The sequence below is a fragment of the Microchirus variegatus genome (assembly GCF_963457635.1).
Source record: "Microchirus variegatus genome assembly, chromosome: 15".
Lineage (NCBI taxonomy): Eukaryota > Metazoa > Chordata > Actinopteri > Pleuronectiformes > Soleidae > Microchirus > Microchirus variegatus.
This window is the reverse complement of record NC_139816.1, coordinates 21206799-21231500: the sequence shown is the minus strand read 5'-3', so window position 1 is coordinate 21231500 and position 24702 is coordinate 21206799. Positions and strand designations below refer to the sequence as shown.

Sequence of the window (24702 nt, the reverse complement as noted above, 5' to 3'; positions counted from 1 at the left end):
GTTTGATAGCTTATTGGGGCACTTATACTGCCCATAACTGCCACAGTGTGTGTTATTATAAATGCATGGATTTTGCCCTTGGATAATTTCACATCAAAGTAAAGTAGGAAGAGAGAGTTCATCCTCATAGAACTACAATCCATATAAGAGGACTACAAAAGTGTTCTAATGTGTAGTAATTAAGTAACTATTGTTTAAATAAAGTTTGTGGTGTGATTATATTTGTGCTTTTAATTATTTTTTACAATGTAATATTGCATTTGCTAGTCTGAGTAGTTTTATATTAAGATATCGAAACCGTACTGATACCGTGGCCCCAAAACCTTGATACATACCGAACCGTGGAGAAACTATACCGTTGCATCCCTAATATATATTCATATATTGCACCCTCTAACTCTACCCGTTGTTGTTATTATTGTTATTTTTATTTTGTTGTTGTAAGGTGACCTTGAGTGTCATGAAAGGCGCCTCCAAATATAATGCATTATCATTATTATTATTATTATTATTATTATTATTATTACATGTTATAATTTCTACGCAACCTCTGTAAATGAATACATTTTTATTTTTGTATTTTAAAAGTAATCACAAAAAAGCAGTATCGACGAAGTGGGTACATCATTTCACGTCAAAGTAAAGTAGGAAGACGGAGCTCAGATCCTCATAGAACTACAACGTGACTACAACAGGACTACAAAAGAGTTCGAATGTGACGTCACGAAACAGGGACCGCACGAACGCAAACATGGGAATATTTTAATTAAATAAAGTTGGGGAAAAGTTAGACAGACCGGATGTGTATTTTACTTATACTCCGTCGTTATTAGGGTACGAACAGCAGCGAATTGTGGTTTTACGTGAAAAACATTTTACAGGCGAAATTGCATCAGCCTCTGGGAAAGGAACCCGTTGCTTGGACTTGGATGAGCCAAGCGAGTTGTAAAACGTAAACACACGTATATTATATTGTATAATACTAAACCAATGCGTTTTCTAATACATATAATTAAGTATTAAATATTTAATTCAATAATCGACAGCGAGAGAAGAAAAAACAATTTATGTTTTGTCTTGATCAGGCATTCGTAACAGCTGCCTTCGTCGTTCCCTTTTCATTCAAGATGGCGGGCGATGAGTCTGGTACAACGCTTGGTCAGCCTCACCTGGCTAAACAAGACCTCAGTTCTTTAGTAAGTGTCCTTTTTGTTGGATCTACACGTTTATACATGTCGGTGACAGTCTGACCGCGGTTTTGTTAGATGTGTACCTTAAAAGATGACGGTTCTCTGCGCTGAATGCCGCTAGCGATGCACCGGCACATGACTGCAGCCAGGCCCGAGCCGGCGAGGCGAAGAACAACCACAGCCAGAGAATATATCCTGTATTAATAAATATACATAAGCCGATAACTTTAATCTACCATTAGCATCACATTTTTTCCTGTATTAATTACAGACACTTAAGCCAAACTGCATCATTTGCTGAGTTGAAGTAAAACATATCAATGGATATCGCAATGGTGATGGAAGTCGACCCTGTTCTGAATTGCTCGACCGTTTTACCTACATGTAGATGTCGTTAATGAATGTATAAATACATGGATAGTCGAAGAAGAAGCTAACATTTATTGTCATAGTTTCTGAAAATAATGAAATACACACAGCACATTTACAAAAGAAGCAATGTATTTCAAATACGTAATTCCATTTTATTGCAAAAACGTTTGAGTGTAAAATTACTCTTAAATATTTGATTTGATTTATTTCTGGATCAAGACAAAAAATACAACAATCCAAAGGATGACATGCAATAGTACGAAACTTATTTCCACAAGGAGCTGAAAAGACTCAGACTGGAGTGTGGGACATAACACATCCACTGTCTTTAAAAAATATATATATATATTTGGCTATAATGCTTCTTCTCCAACATAATAAACCATAGAGGACAAAATACAATAAACAGAAACTTGATTCCCTGTGAAAACTATATTTTTATGAATTTTCTTTGTGCTTTATACTTTGACATCCTTTAACTCTTCATTCCTCAGCCAGACTCAAGCTCAACACCAAGAGTATTTTCAGTAATTTTAACATTACACTCTGGGACAAGTAAAGCAGAATCCTCTGCATATAATAACAATTTACACTGTACCACAGCTGACAAGTCGTTTATGTACAATAAAAATAAAAGGGGCCCCAGGATCTTTGCGGCACCCTGCATGCTATTCTCTGAGGATCAGAGAGGGGCCCCTCTACATCGCAAACCTGTGTCCTATCTGTTAGGTAAGATGAGAACCATTTGAGTGCTAAGTTGCTAAAGCCCATGCACTGTAATTTAGAAATCAAAAACTCATGGTTCACGGTTCAAAAGTATTTTGGTTTACCGCAGCCTTAAATTACATGATGATTTACAGAACTAGAAGCTGAGCGCTATACAAACAAATAACGACATCCTTTCTGGTCTGTGAAGGCCACCGTGGTTCATGTATATTTATTCATCCAATTTAGGGGCAGACACCACTTTTTTTTCTTATTGTAAGACATTTATTAACAATACTTAAACTTCAACTATAAAGTCTTACAAAAAGACACACTGAAATTAAAATAAATATTATTTTATTCACTGCCAGCCATTTTCAGAGGATTTGACCCATCTTTCGAGACACACAGAATATTGTGTGCTATGACTATGTTAACACTACCAAAAGAAACAATCAACTTTCTTCTTTCATCTGGAAAAAAAGTTTGTTTATACCTTTTTCCATTCTGTAGTAATCGGCATGAGAAAATAGGCTGATTTCACTAGAAACCGTTTTTGAGCAAAAAATTGAGAAAACACGCTGTCAGAGCCGTCACTCTGTTGAACTCCAGCCACGGCTGCGGGTCTTTTCAAATTAAAATAGCCGCACTCGCAAAGCACCCCCCTCCCAATTAGTCTATTTTTAGTCGAAATTTCAGGGCTTTAGTCACTTGCAGAGTTTTGGGGAGATGTTGTTTTTTTGTTTGTTGTTTATTTGATTTTTTATTTTGGAAATGGACAGTGGAGGATGTATATATATTGTGTATTTTGTGAAGGTGATATGTTATAAAAAAGAGAGAGATAAAATGAATATTGAGCAGATTGAATTCAGCTCATTGATCCGGCCCTCAACAATATTTTATCTTTCTCATGTGGCCCCTTGGGAAAAATAATTTCCCACCCGTGCGCTAACGTGTCCTTGTCTGTCCAGGATGTCTCCTCCCTGACACCTCTGTCCCGAGAGATCATCAGCAGACAGGCCACCATCAATATTGGTATGAAGATCAGTTACTGCCTGTTATAACTCTCTGATTTTTGCTGCTGTTGGCTGTGCTTGGTGTACAACATTACATTTCTTTGCCACATCCACTTCCTTTTTTCCCCCAGGTACCATCGGTCATGTGGCCCATGGGAAGTCCACAGTGGTGAAGGCCATTTCTGGTGTTCACACTGTCAGGTTCAAGAATGAGCTGGAGAGGAACATCACCATCAAGCTAGGATATGCTAATGCTAAGGTAAGCAAGGAACCAGTTGTGTGACAGTAGTTGCCAAAGGTTTCAACCTTTTGATTGGGAAAGCCAATGATTGATCACTCCCCGTTTTAGATCTATCAACTTGATGACTCCAGCTGTCCCAGGCCAGAGTGCTACAGGTCGTGTGGCAGCAGCACTCCAGATGAGTTTCCTACAGACATATCCGGAACCAAGGGCAACTTCAAACTGGTCAGGTAAGCCTGATAGAATTTGGCTGTGTCCAACAACCACAAAAAAAGGACGCACTGACACATAATCAGCACTGATGGTTCTGTGAGCACCCCCTGCACTGAGAACCAGCCTGAGACCTTTCAATGAAAATATGGCTGACAAGCAGGGACCAGAGTTTACGCTAAATTGTGTGTACCTAAAAAAAAAAAAAAATTCACTGCCCGTGTGGCCGTCAACATACAGTATTCTTAAAAAGACAGACCAAACAAGAAATAAACACAGGAAAAAAACACACAAAATCTAAGATTGAAGTTTTCATTGAATTCTGGAAAACATACATTCCACAAATGGTGCAGGTCAAAATCTAATTATTGTACACTAAATAAGAAATAAACAATAAATACTCTGCTGAATGAACTATGCCCAGTCTGATGGGAAATAAGTGTGACGTATGAAAACACATGGCTCGGTGCAAATGTCACGATTCTCCTTTTAAGTCAGTTTGACGTAAATGAGAGGCTTGCTCAGAGTCGCGCTTTACCCGGAGCGTAGACGTTTACCCGGAGCGAATGTCTGTCGAATATCCAACTTAAAAAACTAACTTCACTGCGGGGGTGTAACCGATGCTTACAAAGTAATGCTTGCACACCGTGGTTTGTTTGTTGATGGTCCTTTTTCCCATTCTCATCGTAGTCTATGCTGAATCCAAAATTATTCCACACAACGGATTTTGTCATTCACTCGCCATTGTTTCTACACTGTTCAGACAGTGCTCGGCATTTGTATGCGGATCGCTCATTGGCACCAGGGGAACTCGGGGACGTTGTGATTGGCAGTGGAAGTGATATGAGCAGAGCATGGCACTGAATCCAGCGCTGCTCTCATGTCTCTGCTCCTGAGTGGATCTAATGGCACAGCATGCACGGCCATACAAAGTTTTGATTAAGTTTTGTGATATACCGTTGTTTGCCGTTGTGTATTGAACCAAACAGGGCGTGCCAAACGGTTCAGTTAAATACAGAATACTGTTGCAATATTGTAGTAGTTTGAACAATCTTCTTCTTCTTTTCCTTTCGGCTGCTCCCTGCAGGGGTCGCCACAGCGACTCAACCTCCTCCATCTAACCCTATTCTCTGTATCTTCCTTTCTCACACCAACTAACTTCATGTCCTCACTACATCCATACATCTTCTCTTTGGTCTTCCTCTAGACCAGGGGTTCTTAACCTTTTTGACCTTGAGGCCCAATTTTGGGTACAAAGTGGCCCAGGGCCCAATAAATATATATATATATATATTTAAAGATATATATAGGTTTAATTGATCTCACTCTCTGTTTGATTTTTATTCAATAATAAACCAAATCCACTTACTGTTTAACCTTCCCTGACCCTCTTTTTTCAGTCCCTGCTCAAAAATGACATGCCCAAACTAAATAGAGTAAATCTCTGCAGTTACAAGCTCTATGTGGATTATCTTGGTATCAAAATAAAGATAACACTTGTGAGTAGGGATGGGAATTTCACAAATTTTTACAGTCAATTGTCGAGTTCCACGTGTCGACTTTTTTTTTTCTGCAACAGCAGCAGTGCGGGGGTGTAAACTATTCTACAGTGTACTACTTCATTTTAGGCTCAAAAACATGGCTGTAATGTCCATTATTGACCATCAGAACAGCGATAATAAAAATGAGGGGCAAAAAAAGAGGAAAAAAAGCTCAGCTGGACCGCGCGTGTCGCCACTCGCCAGACGGCTCAGGGAAGCTGCCTGGACAGCAGGATCATCTTCTCGTGCACAGCTTCCTCAACCTCCGTGGTCGTGAACTTTACGTGTTTGTGACACTTCGACTTTTTTTACTCGTAATTTTTTTGTCGATTCTAAATAAAATTGCATTTTAAAGCAAATATCACCTTTTAAATATGCAGTAGGAGCTTAAAGACACATGGAGGTCATGTAACAATATGTGGACATGAGCTGTGCAAAGTCTGATGCTGCTGAAGCAGAGTAAAATGACAGGTTTTAGTAAAGAGATGTCTAAGTGTTCTCTCGTTTGGCACCATCTGTGCCATTTGAGATTTCTTAGGTACCAAATTATTTAAACCCATTTAATTTTATTTACATGTCACTATTGGTCTAAAAAGAACTTGTTTTGAAGAAAAGTAAGAAAACTGGCTTTAAATCGATGCTTCCTGTGCGGAGCACAATAACAACTCCGTGACTCTGCAGCATGTTCAGCTACGCGGCGCCATAGCTCTGGCTTACCTTGGTCAATTTGGGAGATTGACAGCTCGTTTTAAACCTAGACCCCGGTCTCCAAATGCATGTGAATCACTTCATTAGTGAGTCAAAAGGACATAAATTCATATGACGCATTTGTGCAGAAATTCACCCTTCTCTAATCAGAACGATCTAATGTCGCTCTGTAATTATCAATTAGACCGGCATTTGTCCCCAAAGCATGCTGGGAAGTATAGTTCTTTATTAGAAGCGGTTTTGCTCCTATTTTGGGGCTGGATCAGTGAATCTTGGTCGTAGATGGATGAAAATGGTACCGTTGGAATCTGGATTATCTACTTTTTTTTTTGTTTCATGTTGACGTTCCGGTGCTGCTTTTCAACATGTGCGTTGTAACATTTTTTTTTTCACTCCTGTTGGTTTGATCCATCAGTGTTTTAACTTTGTTTCGTGAACATAAGAATGGTTTATATGTTGTAGGTGAGTTTCTGTCCTTTCTGTTGGTATGCCGGTACCAGGGCATCTGTGAAGAAGAGGTTAACATGCAAAAACCTTGTCAAATAAAATGACATGATAAAATGGTCTCATCGCTTTTATCACATTAGCGTCAGCTAGCGTTCTGACGCTAATGTTAACTTTTGTTAAAGTCTGTGTCCCCGTTAGTTCGACAAAGTAACAGTTCAATAACAGCAGTCACATACTGTTAATGTTATGATTATATCATTATCTGCACCAGAACAACACTTGCAGCTGTGTGTCTTTCTTTTTTCTTCATCCTCTCTTTTTTCTTCGTCTTCTCACTACCTGATTGATAACTCCTCTTCATTTTCCTTCATCTTCATTTCTAACTTGCAGAACGATAACTTCACACAGATTAACGTGATGTGGGATCATGGCAGGGATTAAAACTAACTTTTTTCACCACCGTCCCGGAAGCGTCCCGAAAAACATTTTGAACCGTCCCGAATCGTCCTGAATTGTCCCGAAAATCTTTTTTCACATTTTGAGTTGTTACTTACTTATAATATAATAAAAACACAATACATTGTGTTGATAATAAATAATATATTTATTTCCAGACTAGATTTGTTGTGTTGTAGATGACAACCAACACACTCAGTCACAGAACTGTGGTCTACCGGACCTTCTGCCACTACTCCACCATTTAGTGACTGCATTTATTGTGTTGTAGTCGTCATGAGAAGGGCCATGCATTGAGATTTGCATGAGGCTGTTTAGGGCTGTCAAAATTACTCAAAAATGACTTTTGAAAAAACACAAATATTCAAATATCTGTATTTGCGCATGATATCAATGACGCGCGCATCTGGTGTGCGCTGCATCCGCTGCATCTGGAGGCTTTAGATCAGCCAGACTGTCAGGTGATGACAGCATGACGTCAATAACAGGACAAACTAATACAACCAGACATAACTACTTGTAGATGTAGTTTATTTAAGTTTAAACATATTTCACAACATATTACCTACACAAAAATAAGTAAATTAACTAATGACCAAGAGCGCTGATCTCTCTCGCTCTCTCTTTCTGCCCATACTGGTTTAGAGACTTTCCAGCGTTTAACAGGTGTTGTTCCACAGTGAACTCGCTCTGTTTCGACCGCCGAATTATCGGTGTTTCCCTAAATATAACATCTTTATTGACAAGAACGATGTAACCGTAATAATGACGCACTTGATAGTGTGACTTGGGTTTCAATTGGCACCTGGACATGCGTGCGCTGCGCTGATTACATGGGGGCGCATGCACTGTTGTTCCCCGGTATAGAAAAAGCCGTGGTGTATAAAAACATCTATTTTAAATAAATAAACAAGCAACGCTAAGCCTGGCGGGGCTTCATTCAGTGATTGAAACAAACATGTCAACATTAATGAAATGTTTACATGCAGTGCGGGCGCGCAAAGCAGACAGCCGCGCTGCGGCTCGAGCGGCGCACAGTGAGAAAGGAGCAGTTTCTGCGTCTCACTGAACAACACAAACTTGAACGTGCAGACATTTACCTTTTCACATAAGTATTTCCCACCGACCGCGAACCCGTTCTGGTTCACAGAAAGTGTTGAAAACTTAAACAGAAAAATGTAGTCAGTAAAAATTCTCTTTCGTCCCGTGGTCGTCCCGAGAGAGAATATTGATCGTCCCGATGACAATTAATGACGTCCCGGGACGGTGTTAATTTGAATCCCTGGATCATGGGATTGAGGTGGGGCCCCTTTAGGGAGGTTTCCTACTGAGATGTCATTGCAAGTCACCTGTTGTTGTTTAAGGGGGACTGGGATGCGGCTGGTCACTGCACATTTTTGATACATTTAAAAGCAGCCCTCAGGCTCCGAGTGTCGGGTGCCCCCTATCGGCTCGGGGCCCCAAGCAGTTGCCTGCCTTGTCTGTTCACGAACTGCACGTCTACCTGTGGTGCAATGAAAGTGAGAATGTGTGTTAATGCATTTTAAATAATGACCGCGTGAATTCCACAAATTAATCATCCTTCGTTAACACGTTAATTTTAACAGCCCTATAGGGTTTTTTATATATATATAATAATCATGATTATTTTTGATTGATATTGAAATCACGATTAATAAACACGATTATTCATTGATTTCAAAACTTTATTGGAGTATTTATTGAACCACCAAAACTCACATTTAAATATAACTTAAAAGGACAGAAATAAATTAGTAACATGTAAACAAGTAAAATAATAATAGTAAATTAAAATTATGTTAGCTATAAAAACAATAAATACAAATAAACAACCAATTTATATGCACTGCTGCACAACTTTTACAACATGCAAAAATCACTAATAACACAGGCAAAATCAAAACAAAATACTCTTATTTAACGTGACAGCAACTTGTGACGCTTGTCCAAAGTCTTAACATGCATCTTGAATCCTGGGTTGTTTGCGGTACTGATGCTTACATGTCCTTTGCTACCATATTTTTTTAATTAACGTCACGGCCTCCACTATCTCTTGATGTCTGCGGGTCGTGGTGAGATATTATGGGACACATTATAAAGAGTGTCCTTAATAGAGGACTGTGTTGCAGTGGCGCTGGCTGATGAGCTTTATCGCCTGGTCATAGACCACTTTATGACTGAACTTAAAGTGACTGAATAAGTTGGTCGTGTTGCCTTGAGGAGCAGACACGACAGCACGAGAAACTTTGCAAACAATTTCCTTTTGCTCGACGTCCGTCAAATTGAAGCCAAAATGTTTCCAGTTAGCTGATATTAATCGTTTTTCTTCGATTATGATCGTGAGAAGCCAAAATCGAAATCACATGCTTGTGACTTTTGCACCAAATATACCTCCATACACCAAAATCCATAGAGAAAATCAGTGATTTTAGCTGGCAAGGGATTACAAACTCTGAATTAACACAATAACATATCTAAACGTACTAATGGAGGCAGCAATGGATCAACAACTCCTGTGTACTGTGATGTTCATAATAATGTATCTTCTTTCCAGACACGTGTCATTTGTGGACTGTCCTGGTCACGACATTTTGATGGCAACTATGTTGAACGGAGCTGCTGTTATGGACGCTGCTCTGCTGCTGATTGGTAATTCTCCATTTCCTGTCGCAGCCTCCAACAAGACAAACTCTCGATAGAAAAGATGTCGTTAACTCCTGTGTTGTTTTTGGAAATCGCCTGAATTTTCGTCCGTGTCCATTTCTTGTCAGCGGGGAACGAGTCGTGTCCTCAGCCGCAGACGTCGGAGCACCTGGCAGCTATTGAGATCATGAAGCTGAAACACATCCTCATCCTGCAGAACAAGATCGACCTGGTGAAGGAGAGCCAGGCGAAAGAGCAGTACGAGCAGATCCTGGCCTTTGTACAGGGTCAGTCATGACTAACCCACACACCCTCTCGCTCGCCTTTGTTTTTGTTTGATCTGTTATTTGACTCTTCTGTGTAACATTTGTCCTGCAGGCACAGTAGCAGAGGGAGCTCCCATCATTCCCATCTCGGCCCAGCTGAAGTATAACATTGAGGTGGTTTGCGAATACATCGTCAAAAAGATCCCAGTGCCCATCAGAGACTTCATTTCTGAGCCCAGACTCATTGGTAAGAAGAAAGTTTGTTTTATGTCCTTGGCATTCACCATGTTGTATTTCATTGTTTGATTTCACTTTAAAAATAATTTTTTTTTAAATGTCCCCCTTCTAAAACTGCGATTAAACAATATTTTTTTCACTTTCTTTAGATTGATTTTTTGTAAGCAACACAAAGCCTTAATCATTAACCCTTTAAATACAGTAGAGCTGCAACTAAACTGATTCATCCTTTGATCCATAATATGTCAGGAAATGTTAAGAAATGTTGATCAAACCTGGAAATGATGATGTTCTCAAATGTCTTGTTTAGTCCACAAACCCAAAAGGATTCTGTTTTGTGATTTCTTTGTTATATGGAGCAAACAATTCAGAAAATATTCACATTTAAGAAGATTAAAAGTCACAGACTTGTTTTAATTAACATAGTAAATCATTTAGTAATCGATGAATAGTTGTTGCAGCCCTAAAATATTATAATAAACACATTATCACAGCTTTTTAACATTAAAATCCCCACTAAATATGCAATATTTTCTATTTTACATAATGATTAGTGCAAAATGTATAAAAATATCCAATTTGATTAAATACCATTTAAAAAAAAAAAAAAAAAAGTTCAATTCATTTCTGAATTCAATTAATGTATTTTTTTACCAACATTCATCCCAATCAATAGAAAAAGGCCATATTAAATCAATCCCCGGTTATTTTCATAATTGATTAATCGCATTGAGTGTGTTTTCTTATTTTTTCAAAAATCATTTCCTTTTTTTTCTTCGTAAAGGTGAACACTTTCAGAAATCAATAAAACTGAATAATTTTGGTTTGTGGCCAAAAGAAGACATTTGAGAACATTGTCATTTCCTGTTTTTGAAATTTTTGGACCAAACCAGTATTTAATTTAGAAAATAGATGTCTGTTGCCCTTTGTAACACAATATTGCCACCTTGTAGGTTATGAATAGTAAAAATATATATATAGTATTTGTGTATTTTTTTAAAATATGTATATGTAATGTAAATTAAATTTGTAATGGGTTTCAATTGCTACATTTCATGTACTTAAGGTGAGGAATGTAACTTTGTTTGAAATCATGTGTCATAGACATCAGGGTTTTTTTGTTTTTTTTGACCAAGCTGGCAAAGGCTGAAGAACCTGGGTGACGTGTGCGGCGTGCAAAGTGTGTGAACCCACCTTTAGAGTGTTGTGTATTAAGTGAAAAATCATGATTTGACCAATGAAAATCTTTTAAATTTTACGCCAAGATGGATCAAAAATATAAAAAAATTCAATTCCATTATAATGTTATTCATTTTGATCCAGGAAATCAACCTTGGAACAGATTGTACAGTGTTTGTGAATGTTATGATTGTGTGTCGTAGGCGTTGATGGCAGTTTGAGGCCTTCAGGGTGGGGGGTAGGGAGCTGATATCTTTGAAACAGACAAATGCGACGATTAATGTATGCATGGCCAGGATATAAAATAAGATATTACAGCTAAAATAGCCTCTTGACTGAAATGGAACTATGCAACAATGAAACTGTATTTACTGCAACTGGCCTGCTAACTGTTATTTCGTAAAGAAAAGAAACAACAAAAACAGATGATGAACAGATGACTACACTAGTGTGAGGACAAAAATGGTAACAGAATAAGATGGCCCCCGTCCTACATATAACATAAGTTATTTCATTTCAATTTTTAAGAGATTATTATGTCCAGTTGTATATGTCCTGTTCTGTGTAGCAGTGTAGCTCACAAAATAGTATCTGTGCTTCACTTTCTATGATGAGAAGGAGCACAAACAGAGAGGTGTGGTTTCTCCTTTGACCACAAGGTGGAGTATCCACTAAAATGAGCACTGCTCAGGAGTAAAGGAGGCAAACACTTGTATGAGAACAGTTTCCTCCTGATGGTGGCGCACCAGAGAAATGTATTATACACAGCACACGCGCATACGATGCAAGTGCTCGCAACATATGACACACGAGGTTTGCACGGTTCCCCAGACACACTATAGAGCCACTACAATACTCATATTTCTATTGTGTCAAGGTCATTGGAAACATTGTTTTCTGCCCTTTTTCAACCAAGACAGTGGCCAAAATCACCCAGGTGGCCTGCCTTTGCCTTAGACAGGCAGGGAAAACCCTGGACATTGGAACAGATGTCAAAAATTTAAAACGTCACAAAAATGTACGAACCTGTGGCAAATTTTATGTTGCACGCATTAACAGTAAAAATTTAAGGTTCAATATTTTCCTTCCTCATGTTTCAGTCATCCGATCTTTTGATGTGAACAAACCCGGCTGTGAGGTTGACGACCTGAAAGGGGGCGTGGCAGGAGGAAGTATCCTAAAGGGTGTACTGAAGGTGAGCATTAATGTCAACATCATAGTAGTTTTCTGTCAGACAGAGTAATTCTGAAGGTCAATGTACTGACCTGTTCACCGTCTGTTGTTCTGTGTGACCTCTAGGTGGGGCAAGAGATCGAGGTGAGACCCGGCATTGTCTCCAAAGACCACGAAGGAAAGTTGATGTGCAAACCCATTTTCTCCAAGATCGTGTCTCTGTTCGCTGAACACAACGATCTCCAGTACGCTGCCCCTGGTGGTCTCATTGGTACGTCCACACACCCAATTTAGCTTCTCATCTCAATAAAAATATACTGTTAATATAACATACGTGGCTCATTCAACCACACTTCAGAAAACCTGAACTATCCCTTTAACATCCACTGATGGAAAAAACACCTGTTTTTGCGCAGGTGTCGGCACCAAGATTGACCCGACGCTGTGCCGTGCAGATCGTATGGTCGGCCAGGTGCTCGGCGCCGTTGGAGCACTGCCCGAAATCTTCACCGAGCTGGAAATCTCCTACTTCCTGCTCAGGAGGCTGCTGGGCGTCCGCACGGAGGGAGACAAGAAGGCCGCCAAGGTGAGCAGTGCATTCCGGCATAGATCTTTGCCTGAATTAATGATGTGGAACTTCCTTTTCCTCTTGTGATGACACCATCTCGATTTGACCCCTGCAGGTGCAGAAACTGTCCAAGAACGAAGTTCTGATGGTGAACATTGGCTCGTTGTCGACAGGAGGACGCGTTAGCGCTGTGAAGGCCGATCTGGCCAAGATCGTCCTCACCAACCCCGTGTGCACGGAAGTGGGAGAGAAAATCGCATTGAGTCGACGAGTTGAGAAACACTGGCGGTAAATGATATCAGAAACACGATATTTGAATAATTAAAGCCACTTTTCTCTGATCCATTTAACAAATGTTCTATTTTGACGAGATTTGAATGACAAAAGTGAGAAGCTTACGTTCTCTGTTTTGATAGCTCAAATATGGAGCTTTGTCCTTTCCCTGCTCAGACTGTTCTCTTTTTGCATTGTTCATTTAAATCCATCCTGGGGAAAATTGACATAAAAACGGGCCAGAAAAAGAAGTAGAAACAGACCTGAAAAAAGTTGTAAAAACAGACCAGGAAAAATATGTATTTCCACCATTAGTGTTGTACAATGTGTTTTTGTTTTTTCAACCGATTGTCTGTCTTTTCTCCCGTCAGTCTGATTGGCTGGGGACAGATCAGGAGGGGCGTGACCATCACACCCACAGTGGACGACGACTGAGCAGAAAGAAGTGGGATGTGGCCGTGAAATCGTCGCCGACAACCATTAACACTCTACGTTGCTTCTTTTTATTTTTCTTGGGTTTTTGTTTACCTCACCACGAGGACGAGAACAGAGCTGGACATGTCGGTGGTTTGAAGACGCCACCTCCTCTTCCTCCCCTGAGGAGGAGGATGTGGGGCTTAGCCAGGCTTGACCTGTGAAGCACAGGTTTGTTCAGTGCAGAGATTCTCCTGAACTGTCCACACAGATTTCGTTCGGATAATAAAACACATTTGGAAGAAACTTTCTTGTCTCTTGATTGAGCAAAAGATAAATATGTCAATAAAATCATTTTTAAAATGGGGGTATACATGTGTTTATATACACATTTTCTTTTGTGTTTTTTTTTTTTTGCTTCTCTGTGACAAAGAAAACACAAAAACAACCATTTTGATATTTTTATATATACAGTATATCATTTAATTATAGTTTATGGACCAAACAACAAAAAATGTTAATTGCAGAAATAAGAATCTGAAAGTAAAATATACATTTGGTCATGCAAATATAACACAGCAGCAAATTAAACCAAGCAGGAGCAGATTTTTTTTTTCCACTTTAGATGAAAAACATGTTAGTGTGCTTTCACACCTACAGCATTTGGTTACACCAAACATGTTTGGTCCCTTGGTTCAGTTCTTTTGTGTAGGTGTGAATGCAGGTCTCGGACCACTTTATCCGCTCTACTTTGGTACGGTTCCCCTGGTCACACCCCTGGTGTGAGAGCAACCAAACCAAATGGGCCGAAATGGTCTAATAATTATATCCGTGAGAAACGCGCGCAGATATTATGGAATCGGTCTCGCACGTCCGCGTCCGCAGATTTTAGCCGTTAACGCGATAACTGGAAAGGCGTTTGAGATTAAATTTTCTTATTTTTTTTATGGGTCACATACCCCCTGTAGATGATCCCTATTGATTTTGAGCTGTCTACCATTATTATTAATTAATTAATTAGTTAATTAATTAATTAATGATATAAAAACCATATTTTCGCCTGTATCTTCCAAAGTATTGCAGGTATTGGCTTCAAATTTTGCATGGGCATCACATACCACCTGAGAATTATCCCTATCTTTGTAGCTTTATTATTAATTAGCAAATTAATGAATTTATTATGCTAAAAACACATTTTGGGCTTTATCTTCCAGACTGATGGAGATATTGCCTTCAGTTTTGTACAATGATTCATGTAACAACTATCTACAAGTACAATCATTATTACTTTGGCTATGATTGGTAATAGTTACATAATAAGTTAACTGGTTAACTTATTAGTGAACACAGAAAAAATAGTTAAGGCATTTTTTCTTTATTATTGAGCTCATTTGGACACATTAAGGATATCATGGGTTTATTTAGCACTTATTCATAATATTTATTACATTATAATATAAATGTATTAATTATCATATAAAAATTGTTAAGCCTCCATTTCTTTATTAATGCATTGAATGGAAAGTTTGAACATATTGTAGCTTTTTCATGAAATGTAATAAACATAGTGTATGCTTTTTCATGACATTTGGACACTTTGAAGATATGGCAGGTGTGGTTAGCATTTTAATATTCATAATATTTAACAAGGTATAATAGGTTAACTAGTTTTATTAAAAACTAGAGAGAAATGTATGAGTTCAGGTATTCTGTGTTCAATATGGAGTTTATATGGATACTTTGAACATGTATAAAGTGTAGTCAGCATTATATCATAATATTTAACAGTTATTTTGTTGAATTTATTAATAATTAATTCAAACAGTTAGTGGCAGGTGCGAGTGCGTATACTATACAGCGTAGGCTAGTTTAATGCATTATGGCTATGGATAATGCAGATGGTTCCGGTGCCGATGGTCTTCACGGCCTATTTTGGTTCATTTACAACAATGTATATGTGAACGCAAACCGTACCCACGTCTGTTTGCTACATTGTAACATTTTTCTGACTGGCGTGGACCAAAGCAATCAAACTATAGGTGTGAAAGCACCCATAATGATATAAAATGTGGCCCTAAAAAAATAAATTTGACTCATTATAATAAATAATTATTATATCAGTGAATTATTATTCACTGATATAATAATAATTCATCAATTCACAAGTTTTTGAAACTTTCAAAAGTTTCAAAAACTTTGGACTGAATCCCCTGACTTTTAATTTACCTTCATATGTTTTGTTTGCTTTGCTTTTTTTTTTGTAACCTAGTGTTAGATAATTTGATTTTAATCTTTAATTTCAGTTTTCACACACACACAAACCCATGCATTGGCTCCCTCCCTCCCCCTTTTACTCCAAACAACAAAAAAACAAGTTTTACATGTTTGTTAAATGATTATTATTTATGAATACAATTTGCACATAGCGACGATAATGATGTACAATTTCCGTTTGATTAAACTGAATCAAATGAAGTTTGACGTTGACTGATTTGCTGACGTCGTGAAAACGTGTTGACTGAAGGTGTTGATGTCGCACTTCCGGGATGGTGACACCAGCTGACGAGCACGAGACTGGACGCCACCAGGTGTGACTTCGACACTGGAGCAGAGAGAAAGACGAGTCAGAGTTGATTTATTTATTTTTTTAAAACGAGCTAAAGCAGGAGGATTAATCAAACGATAAATATCGCATAGCTGAGGTTCGTGAACGTCTCACATGGAACCAGCAGGTAAACGGAAAAAACAGCTAAATTCTTATTTGTAATCAGTTTAGATGAATGTGATTAAACCGCACGGTGATTTCTGTCCTGTAGGTTTCACTTTCTCTGTACACAAAATGTTTAATAAATGCATATTTTACCTTTCTGCAGGTATTAGTAAAAAGGTTGACGACTAATTTTACATTCGATGAATCAGTTTGTTTTTTAATAGTTAAATGTTTTTGTGATTTTCCAGTTTCTTTGCTCTGTATAACAAAGAAATGATTAAAAACTGAATAATTTTGTTTTTCAACAATTTCTGACAACAATCGTGAGTTCCAGCCATACATGTACATATATGTACATAAATGTATGTCATATTTCATCGAGTGATTGATTTATGCAGGGGCACAGTCAGGGGCTACAAGCACTCCGGGGGCCCAGCACTGGAAGGGGCCCCCAGAGAGTAAAAAAAAGTTTAACAAAATTGAAATATGTTTTTATAGTAAAATTGTTTATTTTTATTATTATTATTATCATTATTATTATTATCATTCTATGCATGTTCTTGCATCTTTTTTTGCGTACACATCGATTGGTTTGGTCTGAACACTTTGAATCCTGGCGTTTAAGTGAATTCATGTGCTTAGAAAACAAATAATGTGAATTTCACATTCACAGTGTCGTATTGAAAAAAAGTTGCACTATCGAAAGATATTGGTACCGACCCTCATTGTTGCCGCTTCCTTGGCAAACCTTGTTAGCCGCTGAGAGTACGAGGTTGGGTCCTCAGCTTTTGAGACTTGTGACACGCTTGGATGCTATGAGAACAGATACGCTGAAATCCAAAGTGGCTTTATTTGGTGCATTTATTGTATCAAACAGCACAGAGCTATTACAGTGCAGCTGAGATGGATGCATAAGTGGAATGAATGAAAACCAGCTGATTTAACGGATAAAAAAGGTGATGAATGAATGAGTGGCGTAGCGTAGTGGTCAACAAAGATTACGGCTACTACCCAACCGTGTCTCTTTCCTCATCTGTGTCACCAAGCTTACCTGGCTAGCTTCACTTGTAAATGTTAACCAACTTAAAAACAGAAGAAGAAGAATTTCTTCATGGGCCTTTTTCCATGGCAGACATTTGGAGACATGTTGGCAGGAAAATCTAGAAACAAGGACGATTGTGTTCAGTTGCGATTTTTGTCATCTCTCGTTGGTCAGATGGCCAGCGCGGGGCGCTACGGGAGGGCAGCGCTCAGAGACGATCCCCCCTTGACGTCATCATGAGTCAGATTCGCCGCAAACGCACAGCCTCGGACAGGAAGCCGCTGGGACGCTTCCTGTCCTGGTCTTCGGAACGGACGAGGATTCCAGAGGACGGGCAATCTGAGGCCAGAGAGGACGGAGGACAGAGAGGACAGAGCTCAGGTTTGTTTGTTTTTATTAGCATTTTCCGTTTCTACTCTCATTAATAGTTTTTTAGTTGTTCTCGGAGGTCGTAATTTGTGTTCCTCAAAATCATCAACTCGTTCAAGCTCCTCGTGCCCCAAATTTGGATGTTTTTTTTAAACACTTCTGTCCTTTTTCATATCCAAATTTTCACTCAGTCAGTCTGTGTCGTTTTTGGAATCGTTTTATAAATGTTATTAAATGTTTGTCAAATGATGGATTTAGCCACTTAGCAAATATAGGTTAAATTCATTGTGTATTTATGCATAAAATAGAGATTGTGTGTTTATCAAATGGGCTAGTTTAGCTAGTTAGCAAACAATGGTATAAATGTGTGAAGTCAACTAGTTATTAAAACATTGGAGTGACATGAACGTTAAACACACGCTACTGTGGTGTATTTGTGTGTGAAATAGTGTTTATGTATTTATCAAATGGGCTAGTTTAGCCAGTTAGCAATCATTTGTTAACACTAACTACGTGGTACTGCGTTGCTTTATGAACCAACAGGTCTAATGTGTTTATCAGATGAGCTAGTTTAGCTAGTTTTACAGAAGCTAGGATTTTGTGCTGCTATAAAGGGCAAACTCGGCAAACAGAAAAAACCATGTCCTCTCTAGAATGTTGAGGTGTTCGCCATTTCTTGCATACTGGACCTTTAAGAGAAAATAAATCACGCCCGTGTTCTCGCCTTATTGTTTCGTACCCGTGTGTTTCAGGTGTCGTCAAGTCGGCGGAGGATGAGCGTGACATCGGCTGGGGTCGAGTACGCATTTTCCTGCAGAGGCTCGGGAAGAAAGCGGACAGCAGGGTTCTCAGTTTGACTCACTGTGACCTGACCGCTACAGACCTGCTGGAGCTGGGTACACACACACACACACACACACACACATACTTATACTCCACTATAATTTAATGTCTGTTAAACCACAACACATATATAGCTAGTAATATTGTAACATTACTTTAAACGTGTACATTTTTAACCAACACTACCTGGAACACACACGTTTCATGGCAGCCATTTTGTCTCCTCAGCAACACTGCTGCAGTACCTCCCTGAGCTGGAAGACGTGGACGTCTCCTGGAATGAGCTGATTGGTGGGTGTCTCACCACACTGACCTCTCACCTCCATCATGTGAGCGGGATCAAGTCACTGAGGCTGTGCAGCTGCAGGCTGAGCATTGGTGACATCACTGGTCTGGGTGGGGAACCAAATGTTTTCTTCCCCCATAACTATCAGTATATATCTAGTATTATAGTAGAACTGTTCAGAACTGTTTTTTTGTTTTTGTTTTTTAGGCGAAGCTCTCGGCTGCGTCCCATTTTTGGAGGTCCTGGATTTGTCTTGGAATGGTGGCATCGGGGGCAGAGGATTGCAAGGCCTGCTGGGTAAACTTCCACCACCACTGAGGGAGATTCACCTGGTGGCCTGTCAGCTCACTGCAGCTGATGCTGCTGGACTGGGTAATAAAATGGCAGTATTCAAAGTCCTAATAAAATCTTTGTTAGCTTAAGTCTACAATCTCTTAAAGACACGTTCATGACTTTATCTGACTGTTAGACGGACTTTGTTTGTAAGAAGTTTGTACTCTCTTACAAACTCTCACACTCACTCTCCCACACCAACGTCCATAGAGAAAGTCAGTGATTTTAACATCACAGCACATAGGAGTTGTTGATCCACTGCTGCCTCCATCACTAAGTTCAAATGTATTATTTTGACACTTGGGCATTTAAAATCCTTAGTTCAAATTTAGCTCAGTGACACAAAGTGACCACACGAGGCAGCAGTAAAAAGCTCACAGGGACTGCTGTCTGGTGTGGTCACTTTGTGTCACTGAAGTAAATCTGAATTACGGTTCTTCAAATGCCCGGGTCACAAAATAACATATTTGAACTAACCAATCAGACAAATCACTGATTTTCTCTGTGGACTTTGGTGGGGGAGAGTGAGTGAATCCCAAACTATATTTTTCACATATTTATTTATTTTTTAAAAAGTAAACGTTATTGGTTTACTTGCTAGCTGGGAGGCAGCTGTGGCCTAGTGGTTAGGGCTTCAAGCTTGAGACCGGAGGGTAGCCGGTCCGAACCCCCGACCTGTCCGCAGCTGAAGTGCCCTTGAGCAAGGCACCTGACCCCCTCACTGTTCCCCGAGCGCCGCAGAATGCAGGCACTGCTCTGGGTTAGCATGTACTTCATCTCACTGTGTGCTGTGTGTGTTCACTAACTCATGGATGGGTTAAAATGCAGAATTTGGAAATTTCCCCACTGCGGGACTAATAAGGGAATCTTAATCTAATCTTAATCTTAATCTAATTTCCTACATTTCCCATTATGCCACAGGAACAGAACATGTGTCAACGCTCCATTTGTTCTGTCTGTGTTTGTCCTCTCAGGAGGAGTGTTGTCTTTTCTGTCCAGACTCTGCGTGTTGGATGTTTCCTGTAACCCTCAGCTCACGCAGGAAGTGGAGGGCGGCAGCTTCAGAGAACTGGCGTCCTCCCTCTCTCACGCCACCTCCCTGACGACGCTTCGACTGCAGGCCTGCGGTCTGACACCGGACTGCCTCGACTCTCTGGGTATGAGACATACTGACTGTGAAAAACACACGATAATAAACGTGACATCCCATCCCACCTCCTTGTCCTGCAGGTGGTTCGCTCCGTTACCTCCCCTCAGTGCGAGAGTTGGACGTGTCCTGTAACAGGGGTGTGTCAGGAGGACTGAACCTCCTCACTTTTCACCTGGATCACCTCACACACCTGGAGATCCTCGACGTCCACCAGTGCTGCCTCACACATGCAGACCTGGAGGCCCTGAGTGAGTATCTCTGCATGTGTTTGTGTGATCCGCCCAACAAACATGCCAGGATGCGCTTCTTTCATCCCAGTGAATCGTCTGAAGAAGTTTCGGGAGAGTTCTCCAAACGAGTATCAGTAAACTAAAAGTAAAGTTTTTCTAGCTTCACCTGGTGTCGGTATACTTGTATTGCAGGTTAAAAAAAACATGTATTGCGTGTGCAGCAGTCATGTGACTCCCTGTTTTCAGTCCAGGTGCTCCCAGCTCTGACGGCACTAACGGAGCTTGACGTGTCATCCAATAAGGAGGCAGGGGGCGTGGTTCACCAGCTAGTCTCCGCCCTCCCACTGACACAGATGAAGCGTCTACCGCTCAACAGCTGCAGTCTCAACCACGAGTCGCTCACTGCTCTGGGTACATACTATTATACTAATATGTACACAAAAATATGTTTATTTATTATCATATATGAACACAACTATAAGAAAGATAACATAAAAGTGAGAAAACAGGAGTAAATTGTGTGTTTGTTCAGCTCAGGTCATGCCGTCCCTCCTCGTCGTGGACATCTCCTGGTGTAAAGTGGTCGGCGGTCGCTCGTCTCTGCTCCTGGACGCCCTGCAGCCGTCAGTCATCGTGGAGCTCCGCCTCAGCAGCTGTGACCTCACCTCTGACGACCTGCGTCACCTAGGTAACGGGAAGCCACGACTGTTTCACTACGGTGGTGTGTTTGCGAGGTCATCACAGTGTGAAAATCAGATAAGTTAAGAGAAATTGAATATGATGATATACAAGTTAACTTTAAGGTAAGTGAATTTAAGGTAACACAGGAAAAAAAAAGTTTAGTTAAAGTCATTTTATTTAAAGTCAGATTAGTTAAGTTGTTTTGAATAAAGAAATCAAGTTAAGATAAGTCGAGATAAGGTCAGATAATTTAGGTTCATTTTAGTTAAGATAAAGGTTAGATAAGGGTAAGATAGGTCAAGATAAGGAAAGGTAGTTTGAATAAAGTTGAGATGATAAGTCAAGTTAATATAAGTAAAGATAAGTTAAGATGAAAGTGAGATTTGTCAACTTTTTAAACATTAAGTTTAAAATCAAGTTTTATTTAATCAAGTTAAAGGTCTAGCAACAAAAATCTATCTACAACTAGACGAGAAAAACTTAGATGATCTAATAACAAAACCCACAAAGAAACGTGGACTATCAATGATGTGATTCAATACTTGTACAGCTCTGGCAAGACATGGAAGACGTACTGGCACATGACGAGGGGAGAGGGGAGTATATATAGGAAAGGTAAAAAAGGCCAGGTGCAAACACTCAGGAAATCAGCAAAGGTTCAGACACTCAGGGATAATGAGACGAGACAAGGACAAGGTAGACGCAGAGCAGACAGACAGGAACTCCTACACCCACCAAAATAAAACAGGAAATGTGAAAACCATCCTAGGACACAAATACAAACTTAACATAACCGACGATGCATGACACAAGTTAAGTGAGAGAGACTTAACATTTTAGTCAAAGAGAATTTAAGGTATGTTAAAGATAACATTTTAAGTTAAAACGAAGTGAAGTTAAAGAGACTTTAAAGTTGAAGTGATGGAAAAGTAAAAGTAAAGCTAAGGCTGTGTTTTGTAATTTGTGTGGTGGTTGTTGTCTGTGTTGATGTTTATATTGTTGTCTGCGTTGTTGTTGTTTGTGCTGTTGTTGTACAGCGTCCGTCTGCAGACGTGGTTGTCTGACGTCTCTGAAGATCTTGGATCTCTCCTACAACTCCTCAGTCAGTGAGGAAGGCTGGGCCACTCTCTTTGAAGCTGGAGGTCTAGACTCGCTGGAGGACCTGGACCTGAGCCTGCGACCTTTGACCTCTGCCTCCTGCTCGGCCTGGCTGCCGGCACTGCTGCGAGCTCTGCCCTCACTGACGGTTCTGACCCGGCTGTCTGCTCATCGCTGGACGATCGGCTCTCAGGAACGACAGCAGCTGAGTCAGCGTGTGAGGAAGAGGAAAATCCTGCTGGAGTTTGATCCAGAAATAAAAGATGTGATGTCATCATGTAAGAGGACCAATCAGGAGAGAGCAGAGGAGTGACGCGCTCATGTGACAGACTCCGCAGATCATGAAACAACACTGTAAATACGAAATGAAATACAGACTTTTCCAACAGGAAACCCAAGTTTGTAAACCACTCACTCTCCCACACTAACGTCCAAAGAGAAAATCAGTGATTTTAACATTACAGCACACAGGAGGATATCCAATATTTCCTCCAACAGTGGATCAAAAATAATAATAACTTATTTTGTCACTTGAAATCCTTTGTTCAGATTTACCTCAGTGACCACACGAGGCAGCAGTAGACTATCATCTCGTGTCCCTGCAAGCTAAAATCACTGATTTACTCTATGGACTTTGGTGTGGGAGAGTGAGTGGTTTACAAACTTCAGTTCCTGTCGGAAAAGCTGATTTATATTTTATTGAAGCTATACTTAGCTTTCTTGCATGTCTCACAGCACTTAGTAAAAATTTGAGCATGAACACCTAAAAGTCCCGCCCTCCAGGGCTGAACAGCAGCAGCTATGTTCATACGTGATTCATTATCAGCCTGGACACTGGGACTGCAGAGGTTACTGTGCTTTGGGAGGTGATCCCGACAACACATGCTGCTTGTTGAGCTCAGAAACTGCAGAGTGATACGTGCTTTCACGTGAGAGTCTCCAAACACCACAAAAAGTCCACATGTTGGTAACACTGCTCTGTCAGAGATGCCGACTCGCAAGCCGAGCGATCGGCGAGGCGCGTGACAGAAGACAGACAGGAAGCTCGGCCAATTATTTTATTTAGTCATACTTTTATCATAATATATGACAGTTAAATGATGATGAGTTTCAAAACCTGGTGGATTCATCTTAGGTTTTAGAGTGACATACGCTTATTAGGAGCAATTTAAGATTACAAAAGAAAAGTGTAAAAATGCAAGAAAGTTAAGTATAGCTTTAAGTGAGTCTTGACTTAAGTGTGTCCTCGCTGGTAGCCATTTGGTTTTCACTGCTTGTCTCAGACTGGTTGGAGACGCTCACAGCTCATTAAGCACAGACTAAAAAAAACTGGAACTGTAAAAAAAAAAAAAAATGATAGAGTGAAATGTTATTGATTTATTGATTGAGGTTTATTGATGCACTTATGAAAAACAACGATTCCACATTTCACTGCAACATGTAAATGTAAACATGTAGATAATCTCTTTTTATTAAACAAATCCCAGTTTATTGTATTATGACCATTTCCATCTTTTATTTTTGTTCCTCTGACATAAAGTGAGTCTTTGTGTCTCCGTCAGTAGGAGGAGCTGCAGCTTCTCACAGTGTCTCCAATTTACTCTGATTCGCAGAAGAAGAATAACGTCCGTTGTGGAGGTGTTTCACGAGCGACAGTGTCTTCTGACTCTGGGTCTGACTCTGGGTCAAAGGTCGTCAAAGGGACTGCGGCGAGGAGTCGTGAAGAAGCTATTTTTAAACATTGTTAAATCAATGTTTTGATAATGAGGAGCAGTGCATCTACCGTTCCAGAGGGGGGAGCTGTGCTTCTGAGAGCTGGTGTGCTGATTATACTGGCCAATCACATGACTCTGTCTTCTGGGTGAGAGAGTTGAGTCTCAAATCTCGCGGCTGGGAAACACCGTCAGAAAAGCGGATTTCTACAGGTAATAAACGTTGGTTTGGGCCGAAACACAACAGCACCGATAGAAACAAACTTATAAAGTGTATTATTAATTTAACCCATGTTTAAACAGACACATGAATTTACTGATTCAACATTTTTATCTAAATTATTCAACTACATGAAATGATGAATTATTATTTGATCACATCACCTTTTCATTTGTTTTTAACCTGAAATATGTGAAATCAAAGTGTGAATTTGTGAAATAAAGGAACCTGTAATAGACGAGCGATGTGTTTGACGCCTTCATCTGTGACACTGTTAAACTTTAACTCAAGACCTGGCCATGAAAACATGATTTTATTTAGGGCTGGGCGATATGGCCTAATAATAAAATCCCCAATTTATTTATAAT

General features: G+C 39.8%; 2 protein-coding genes across 2 annotated transcripts; both read left to right on the top strand.

Moving 5' to 3' along the window:
• Nucleotides 1-1114: 1114 nt before the first annotated feature.
• On the top strand, nt 1115-13981 carry eif2s3 (eukaryotic translation initiation factor 2, subunit 3 gamma). Its single transcript, XM_083901289.1, has 12 exons — nt 1115-1196; nt 3239-3302; nt 3415-3542; nt 3633-3754; nt 9462-9556; nt 9679-9837; nt 9929-10063; nt 12333-12427; nt 12532-12676; nt 12822-12991; nt 13089-13261; nt 13618-13981. Exons 1-12 carry the CDS (start codon nt 1128-1130, stop codon nt 13679-13681), a joined length of 1419 nt encoding a protein of 472 aa, XP_083757415.1. The 5' UTR covers nt 1115-1127; the 3' UTR covers nt 13682-13981.
• Nucleotides 13982-16379: 2398 nt separating this feature from the next.
• Nucleotides 16380-22715, top strand: lrrc31 (leucine rich repeat containing 31; the record flags this gene model as incomplete). The annotated part of the gene is made up of 10 exons (XM_083901799.1): nt 16380-16392; nt 17587-17793; nt 18534-18677; nt 18853-19020; nt 19118-19282; nt 20218-20400; nt 20474-20641; nt 20870-21034; nt 21156-21311; nt 22342-22715. The coding sequence occupies 10 exons, from the start codon at nt 16380-16382 to the stop codon at nt 22713-22715; spliced, it is 1743 nt and encodes a 580-aa protein (XP_083757925.1).
• Between the last annotated feature and the right edge of the window lie 1987 nt (nt 22716-24702).

Excerpts from the sequence above, each read along its gene's own strand:
- eif2s3 (XM_083901289.1), top strand. The coding sequence starts at position 1,128 with ATGGCGGGCGATGAGTCTGGTACAACGCTTGGTCAGCCTCACCTGGCT. Across the intron at positions 3,543-3,632 it reads TAGGATATGCTAATGCTAAG|ATCTATCAACTTGATGACTC; the intron begins GTAAGCAAGGAA and ends TCCCCGTTTTAG. Across the intron at positions 13,262-13,617 it reads CGAGTTGAGAAACACTGGCG|TCTGATTGGCTGGGGACAGA; the intron begins GTAAATGATATC and ends TTCTCCCGTCAG.